Source organism: Gadus chalcogrammus, chromosome 6, assembly GCF_026213295.1.
Source record: "Gadus chalcogrammus isolate NIFS_2021 chromosome 6, NIFS_Gcha_1.0, whole genome shotgun sequence".
Taxonomy (NCBI): domain Eukaryota; kingdom Metazoa; phylum Chordata; class Actinopteri; order Gadiformes; family Gadidae; genus Gadus; species Gadus chalcogrammus.
In genome coordinates this window covers 18,643,693-18,652,425 of record NC_079417.1, presented here as the reverse complement: position 1 = coordinate 18,652,425, position 8,733 = coordinate 18,643,693, and the positions used below count along the sequence as shown (strand labels likewise).

General features: G+C 45.6%; 2 protein-coding genes across 2 annotated transcripts in view; one reads left to right on the top strand and one right to left on the bottom strand.

Moving 5' to 3' along the window:
* Nucleotides 1–956: 956 nt before the first annotated feature.
* Nucleotides 957–4,033, bottom strand: LOC130384741 (homeobox protein Nkx-6.3-like). The gene is made up of 3 exons (XM_056593063.1): nucleotides 3,215–4,033; nucleotides 1,851–2,020; nucleotides 957–1,271 (listed from the first exon to the last, which is right to left on the bottom strand). Exons 1-3 carry the CDS (start codon nucleotides 3,645–3,647, stop codon nucleotides 1,041–1,043), a joined length of 834 nt encoding a protein of 277 aa, XP_056449038.1. The 5' UTR covers nucleotides 3,648–4,033; the 3' UTR covers nucleotides 957–1,040.
* Nucleotides 4,034–6,245: 2,212 nt separating this feature from the next.
* LOC130384526 (E3 ubiquitin-protein ligase NEURL3-like) overlaps nucleotides 6,246–8,733 on the top strand; it is a 3,760-nt gene continuing 1,272 nt past the window's right edge. The window contains exons 1-2 of the mRNA XM_056592750.1: nucleotides 6,246–6,410; nucleotides 7,839–8,348. Of these exons, the coding sequence (XP_056448725.1) occupies nucleotides 6,389–6,410; nucleotides 7,839–8,348 (532 nt within the window). The 5' untranslated portion in view covers nucleotides 6,246–6,388. The remainder of the gene's footprint in view (nucleotides 6,411–7,838; nucleotides 8,349–8,733) is intronic.

Genomic DNA, 8,733 nt, shown 5'->3' with positions numbered 1-8,733 from the left:
CTTGCGTGGAGCTATGAAATACACTTGCACTTTCATTGTTGAAGAAGTCTTTATTTATAGCCAAACACATTACTATGCCTGTTTCAGTTCTCAGTAAGACCTTAGAATTCAAGATACGTTAAATAGATCCAGACAAAACAGGAAACGTCGACATGAATGAACATGTTTCAATACGTTGAGCTCAGCGCCCCTCTCGAGAATGAAAAGCTCCATGCGGATGTTGAACTGGTTTCTCTTTGTTATTATAATTTTTCTTCTTTTTACAAAATAGGTATTCTTTATTGTCATTTGAAGGTATAATGGAAGCATAATTTATCTAATCCCCCCACCTTTATTCAAGCTCCGTACCAAACCCCAACCAGGTGTCCCGTTTGTTTTAACCCAAACGGTCTGTATGAACATGCTTCTTTCCCCATTGATTACTGATAGCTTTAACAGTTTGAAATATTTGACCTTCCCCTTTATAGCAACATGCATGTCTGCTGGGAGTGTGTGTGTGTGTGTGTGTGTGTGTGTGTGTGTGTGTGTGTGTGTGTGTGTGTGTGTGTGTGTGTGTGTGGTTGTGTGGTTGTGTGGTCGTGTGCCTGTGTGCGTATGGGAGTGTGTGGTGGTGTGGTTGTGTGTGTATGTGAATGTTTGTGCGTGTGTGTGCGTGCTTGTGTCTGTGTGTGCATGTGTGTGTAAGCGCGTTTATGAGCGTGTGTGAGTGTGTGTTAGTGCCCTTTTGTGTGTGTGTGTGTGTGTGTGTGTGTGTGTGTGTGTGTGTGTGTGTGTGTGTGTGTGTGTGTGTGTGTGTGTGTGTGTGTGTGTGTGTGTGTGTGTGTTTGTGTGTGCGTGGGTGCCCGTCTGTGTGTGGGTGCGCGAGCGTGTCTATGTGTGCGTGTGTACGTGTGTGTGTACGTGTGTGTGTGTGTGTGTGTGTGCGAGTATGCTTATGCGTTTGTGTGTGTATGAACATGTATGCTTGTGTGTGTGTGTGTGTGTGTGTGTGAGAGCGAGCGTGTGTGTGTAGTTGCTGTACATGTGTGTGTGTGCGTGTGTCAGACATGGTGGGGTCCGAGCCGCAGCACGGAGAAGGCCCTGCGGTGTTTGCGCAGCAGCAGTCGTATCTTCTCGTCGTCCGAGTCGGGGTCCAGCGGTCTGTTGTACTCCTCGTCCTCCACCTCGTTCTCTGAGGCCTCGCCAGCCCCCAGCCCCCCGCAGGCCTGCGTGGAGCTGGGCTCCGACGCGCTCTTCTTCCTCCATTTGGTGCGCCGGTTCTGGAACCACACCTGTGATGGGAACCCACAACTGTATTTAGAACCCTGACCCGTGTTTAGAAAACCACACCTGTGTTTAGAACTCTGACTTGTATTTAGAACCAACACCTATATTTAGAACCCACACCTCTGTCTGGAACCCACATCTCTGATCTCTGAACCAACAACCTATCTTTAGAACCTTCACCTGTGTTTGGAACTGCCACCTGTGTCTAGATACCTGGGTTAAGAACCCACACCTGTGTTGAGGGTTCAGCTGTCATATCCGTCTCAATTCAACTTCACTGCTTATTTTTTTTGACCTTTTCCAATTATGTGAACCGTGCTTTCTAGTACTTCCTTTGTGTTTTACGCCCAGCGTTAATCTAATACACCCTGCCTGTTTCACTGCCTTAGTCCCATGAGCTATGCTAATTGAATTCATATGCCATGAGAATAATTATAACCAATAGATCTTTCAATTGATCTATCAATCATTTTCTCATATTGTATGGCTATGGAATTCCACTTCCAACTTGTTAGCGATAATAGATCATAAAGGACGTCGGAGCAGGTCAGCGGGGAGCCAACGGATACAGCGAGCACGTCTACCTTGACTTGGGACTCGGTCATGCCAAGGGAGTAGGCCAGCCGGGCCCTCTCGGGCCCCGCAAGGTACTTGGTCTGCTCAAAGGTCTTCTCCAGGGCAAAGATCTGATGGCCGCTGAACGTGGGCCGTGTGTGTTTCTTTCTGGCGGCCATTTCTCCAAGAGACACGTTGTCTGAAACGTGATGAACAGGAACCGTTTTAATGACGGGACCTTTATCTAGTTTGCACTTTATTCAGAGTGATTCACAATTAGTGCATCAACCGTGAAGATACAGTCCGGGAAATGCAAGAATTATGTGAGCCCGGTTCATCTAATAAGCAAACTGCGTCAAGTGCTACTTTTTAGAAACAGGAGATAGGGATAGTTAAGAGATAGTCTAAATAAAATTATACTAATTCCAAAAAAGTATTGAACTGATATAATAATTTTAAGTTAGCCACCAACTAAAAACCTGTACTAATAATAATTTGAAGAGAATTTTCTATTTGGTTACAAATACAGAATCAGAAATATTTAATTATTCCTGGTGAAATTGACAAACAAAATGATTTGTTATTGTACTTATTTTCTGGGAATAATAATACGGTTGCAATTACAACATCGTTTTTTTTTGTTGCATGCATTCATTTAAATAGGAGGAAGGTTACAACCTTTATTAAATATGAAACCTTCTAATGTTTCCGTTTAAAATGTCACATTTACTTAATTGTTACATACAGTTTGATACAATTATTATATTTTAGATAATTATATAAAATATTATTATATATAAAGTACAACATGATATAAAGTAGTTATAAAATAACACTATATTAATTACTTCATTTTATTATGGGACACAGTGAAAAAGCTACGATCCTTATATAATGAAATTATTTATTTATTTATTATTAACGTTCATTACATTTTTTTAATATTTGTCATTGTATTCAGAAACGCATTTCACTAAGGTAAGAAGTAATTAATAGTAAAAGAAAATAAAGCAAGCCACACTTTGTCTATTCTGTTTGTAGAATAGACCACAATGTGCCCCATACTATAGGCATATAAATAAAATATAGATATATTTATATTTACTTGATCACTGGGCCATTTTTCTTCTTTTTTACATTGCATTTACACACTATAATATACTGTGAGGTACTGGCCCAGGGCCACTTTTTATTGACTCTATTGTCTATTCTTTTTTTCCTGAGCTCTACTTAGTATTTTTTTTGTATTGTAATATTTCCCATGTCTTCCACTGCTGCTTTTCTGTTACAAAGGAATTTCCCATCCAGGAGATTAACAACGTTTTTATCTACCTATCTATCTAGACCCGTTGCCCCCCAGATCCCCTCCCCCCATAGGGCCCCCCTGACTCACTGTTGCTGCACGGCTGCCGGCCCCCCCTCCAGTCGTAGCCGCCCTCCGCCCAGCAGCTCCGGCCCTTCATGGGGCAGTCCGCCCCGGCGGGCTTGGTGAAGCCCCCCACGGAGGCCGCCGGGCCGCAGTCCCGGTTGTAGTACATCCCCGACCCGGCCACGGCGGCGGGGTGGGCGAAGCCCCCCATGGTGGAGTACCCCGACAGCAGGGTGGTGGTGGTGGCTCCGCCAGGGGAGCTCACCGCCATCATGGAGCGGCTCAGGATGTCACTGATGCCGTGGGGGGTCCCGGCGGGGAGCTGGCTGCTCAGGCCCGGTCCGAGCTTGTAGAAGGAGTTCTGCACGGCGTACGGGCACACCGGCGCCTTGAGGTCCGACGGGAACGGGGTCAGGCTGTTGTTGAACAGGAAAGAGCCCTGGATGTTCGGATCCATGGAAAACCGCTTCTTCCACACAGAGCCGCCCAGTGAGGTCCCAGTTAGGAGTAAAGCAGGGTGGAGGACGCTGCGGGTGAGGGGAGGCACACTGGGTAGGACGGGGGGTCCCGGTCACCGCTGCGGTTCCTTGGGTTCTCTGGTGCGTACGACGGCGGGGTTTGGAGGGGCCGCTCCTCTGTACCAAGCGCTCCCTGTGTCCTGGTTCTGCCCGCATGGGACGCTGAGACAGTGAGGCGGGCGCTCTGCAGGGGTTCCTGTTCTCACGCGTTCCCTTCACCTATCCTCCCAGCCATGGCTCACCCCGGCCTCACTCCATTATTACGTCCTTCAGTGGAAACACACGGTGGGTCAGGTTCACAGCAGCTCCTCCTGCACGCTCCCTCTCAAGAGTCATAAATAAGCACTATCTGGATAATGAAGTGGCACCTTGATAAAGATAGGAGGCCCAGGCCACATTAGAATGCGGCCCGGGATTGGTCGGCGCCCCTCAGCGTTAACGCGATTCCATTGGCCCCGCTGCCAGGGCCAGGCCCCTGATTGGGCGGCAGCAGATTGATTGTGTTTTGAACAGGTGGAGTGGGAACGAGTGGGTTTTTGATGGCCTGCCACTGCTGAGCAAGTGTTGTGTGGCGGAGGTGACGGCTGGCAGGGCCTCATTTACACCAGATCACACAACACACACACAAACCCAAACACACTGATGCACAGACATGTACGCGCAGACTCACACACACACACACACACACACACACACACACACACACACACACACACACACACACACACACACACACACACACACAGATACAGACCGCACGCAGCCCTCTGTCCGCCTCAAAAGGAACACAGCATCAAATAAGGTAAGATAAGATAATGTTAGAGCTTAAAAGATGAGGTCATTCAATAGGTTCTGCTAATCTTTTCATTGGACAGATTATAAATTATTAATTTATCTCTCTTTAATCCTCAGTGATACAAATATATGTATATATAGGCCTATATATATATATATATATATATATATATATATAGATAGATAGATAGATAGATAGATAGATAGATAGATAGATAGATAGATAGATAGATAGATAGATAGATAGATAGATAATATATTACTAATTACTAATATATTAGTATTTAATGTTTAATGAAAAAACATTATAAATGTTGTCAATGATTTCAATAATATAAAATAAAGTGCCTGCATGGGTCATTATTTTAGATGAATGAAATCAGTGTTGTGAGGAATCTCAGCACAGGGCTAGAACCAAGAGAAACAAATCGGTGGTAGGCTACTGCTGACACAGCCTAGTAAATTCGATTTTTATCCTGATAAAATCGTGTGTTTTAGATCGCAATTGTGCCGATAAGATGAAGGAAGTGGTGTTGTGAGCAGCTGTAGGCCTACAATGGATTTCGCCAACATGCAAGTGGTTTTAGGGACTTTCTATGCCAGGGAAATCGTAAAAGGAGCGATGATGTAATCCTTCGGTGATTCAACGCTGGACCTCCTGACACGACACGATCAGGACCGCATCTGTCTGATCAGGACCGCATCTGTCTGACCTGGTTCCTCATGAGCATCTGAAGGATGATGTTCCACTTGAATGAATAAATATTGACCTACAACTCAGGTATTATCGGCCTATAGGCGTGGAAGCATTTTATATGGTTTCACATACTCTCGAAGAAGATATGAGGTCACTCAAACCAAATCGAAATATAGCTCCTCCAGATTTCCTCACAATTGGTGTGCGTCCCTATTCTTCTCATCAGAATTTGTGGTTTCACTGGCACACATTGTCTAAAGTATTCTATTGACCCTAAAGTAGTGTGTCCTGAAATTTTCCATTATCCTAATATTTTCCTAATATCCTAATATATCCATATTTTTTTTTAACAACTATCAGAAGGGAGAATAACCCAACTAGATCACCTCCCATGACTTAAATCACCTCCCAGGACATGGATCTGGTAACGCAACACTTGCCCCGTGATTTTCTGTGAAGGAAGCGATGCGTCAGAAGAATCCTGAAGAGCGCATTTTCATCAATTACTTTTTATCACAGCGATGTGAATGGAAAAAAACCCAACTAGATCCCCTCCCATTATCTGAATCACCTCACAGGACATGGATCTGGTAACGCAACACTTGCCACGTGATTTTTTGTAAATGAAAGCAAGGAAGCGACGCGTCAGAAGAATCCCGCACAGGGCATTTCCATCAATTATTCTTTTTTCACAACGATGTGAATGGAAAAAACCCCAACTAGATCCCCTCCCATGATCTGAATAACCTCCCAGGACATGGATCTGGTATCACAACACTTGGCACATGATTTCCTTTAAATGAAAGCCAAGAAGCGACGCGTCAGAAGAATCCTGCAGCGCATCGTTACAGCATGTAGGCTTAGGCCTATTCATCTGATTATTCACACATTCATCTCATTTACATTAAACTCACAAACACAATCTAAGAAATATATATAGGACTCGTGCGAAGATCATGGAATAATGGAGCATAGTGTTTAAAGTCTAAGGTCTGTAAAGTCTGGCCATTGAACCTGTATTTTTCCAAGTCCCGCCCCGGCCCGCCCTCTCGCACGTGGGTCGCAGTGTTGTGCTTTCACCGACAACCTGCCTCGGGATTCAAACCTGCCACGGATTCGAACCGGCATCAGATCATAATTCATCTTCGGACCTTTGAGTATCAGGACCTTCAAATGTGATTCCTGAAGATGCCTCTTCACGTGAACTCTGGTAAATACACTTTATATTTATTTCACCTTATAACTATAACACACTCTCTCTCTCGCTCTCTCTCTCTCTCTCTCTCTCTCTCTCTCTCTCTCTCTCTCTCTCTCTCTCTCTCTCTCTCTCTCTCTCTCTCTCTCTCTCTCTCTCTCTCTGGGTTTTTCCGAATATTTATTTTATACAAATAAGATGTTTTCGGGAAGAAAATAAATATTAAAAACCTGTAAAATAATTGATGTTCTCATATAACTGTGAGCGTGGTGGATATTTCATATCCGTCTTCTCCTGCGGACATGCAGGTGGACGGGAGCGCAAAAAGTAGAACAAAACCACCCAGTCAGCCTGTCTGTCTCCGATCAAAACAGGATCTGATCTCTGAAACAGATCAGAGATCAGGAGATCATTCGCCTGTTTTCCCTTTTTCTGTTTCTTTATAGTCTGTCTGTTCAGATCCTCAAATCAGTTCAATGTTCACAGTCATTAATTAGTTTAGCGTCTAGTTTCTGGGTTTGAGTGTGGATTAGGAACTGAATTTTAGTTTTACAATGATTTTCTTTTCAGTTATGTTCATGGTTGTTCATATTTATTGCTGGGTTTATGAAAACCCTGAACAAATATAAAATGTATAGGACACAAAAGTATGAATATATATAAATGTATATATGCACATAGTAATGTTTGTAATGTTTGAGTTAATGTTATGCCATTATTGGTCATTCTATGTATGGGTCATTCTATGTAAATGTTTAGGGTTAGTAGGTGATTATATAAACAACATGATTGTAATTACAGCATGAGGCAGAGGCTGTCTTTCTTTCCCTTTCCATTTAGGACAAGTGAGAGATTTTGTCATTTGTCTCCATGCTGAATTAGTAAACAGGTGTACTTACATGAAGTTTGTGGAGGAGCGAGCCAAAGGTTAATTTGAATTGAGTACAAACTGGAAGCCTACATATATTTTTACTTTGGTATTTAAAAAAACAAATTCCTAAGAATATTTTTTATTGAAACAACATTACAAAGTATAATGGCTCCTTGTTTCTTTTTTGTTTTGAGTCGATCCTAGATATTCCAGGTACGGTGTGTGTGAATATGGGTGGTTAGGTCTTCGGTGTGCAGAGTTCAAACAACTGCAGTGTTAACTAGTCCAGTGTCAGTGTTGACCCGGGCCTGTAAACCAGTCCAGTGTCAGTGTTGACCCGGGCCTGTAAACCAGTCCAGTGTCACTGTTGACCCGGGCCTGTAAACCAGTCCAGTGTCACTGTTGACCCGGGCCTGTAAACCAGTCCAGGTTCAGTGTTGACCCGGGCCTGTAAACCAGTCCAGGTTCAGTGTTGACCCGGGCCTGTAAACCAGTCCAGGTTGAGTGTTGACCCGGGCCTGTAAACCAGTCCAGGTTCAGTGTTGACCCAGGCCTTCACCTGTCCCCTGCAGACTCACCGGAGAGGAGCCACCGCTGCAGCTGCTTCTGCCTCGGGCCCCTAGCCTTCCACGGCTCCGCTGTGGGGGCCCACCTCAGCCTGGGGCTGGGCCGGAGGCTGGCCCGCCGGACGGAGTGCACCTTCAACCACGGCCTGGCCTTCAGCTCCCGGCCCGTGCGTGTGGGCGAGAAGGTATCCCTCCAGGTGAGGAAGCAGACGGACAACTGGAAGGGGGCTCTGCGGCTGGGCTTCACCAGCGTGCCCCCCGGCAGCCGAGCGCTGCCCCTCGCCCCCATGGCCATCCCCGACCTTACAGACATCGCGGGCCACTGGGCCAATGTCGTACCGGTGGCCTTCTGCCAGCCGGGCTCCGTGGTGAAGCTCTGGGTGTCCCACGGCGGGACGGTGTACTGCGAGACGAAGATCTACAAGAGACACGTTCTGGCGAAGGGAGTGGACCTTGGCCGGCCACTGTGGGCCCTGGTGGACGTCTACGGACAGACCTGCGCCGTGCTCCTGCTTGGTGAGATTGAGTGCGTTAGAGAGTGTGTGTGTGTGTGTGTGTGTGTGTGTGTGTGTGTGTGTGTGTGTGTGTGTGTGTGTGTGTGTGTGTGTGTGTGTGTGTGTGTGTGTGTGTGTGTGTGTGTGTGTGTGTGTTTGTGTGTGTGTGTGTGTGTGTGTGTGTGTGTGTGTGTGTGTCTTCGTGTGTGTCTTTGTGTGTGTGTGTGTGTGTGTGTGTAGTTGTGTGTGTGTGTGTGTGTGTGTGTGTGTGTCTTCGTGTGTGTGTGTGTGTGTGTGTGTGTGTGTGTGTGTGTGTGTGTGTGTGTGTGTGTGTGTGTGTGTGTGTGTGTGTGTGAGTGTGTGTGAGTGTGTGGCATTTTGTGCTTGATAGAGTTGACAATGCGGTG

Excerpts from the sequence above, each read along its gene's own strand:
- LOC130384741 (XM_056593063.1), bottom strand. The coding sequence starts at position 3,647 with ATGGATCCGAACATCCAGGGCTCTTTCCTGTTCAACAACAGCCTGACC. Across the intron at positions 2,021-3,214 it reads CCGGCAGCCGTGCAGCAACA|ACAACGTGTCTCTTGGAGAA; the intron begins GTGAGTCAGGGG and ends ATCACGTTTCAG. Across the intron at positions 1,272-1,850 it reads TGACCGAGTCCCAAGTCAAG|GTGTGGTTCCAGAACCGGCG; the intron begins GTAGACGTGCTC and ends TTCCCATCACAG.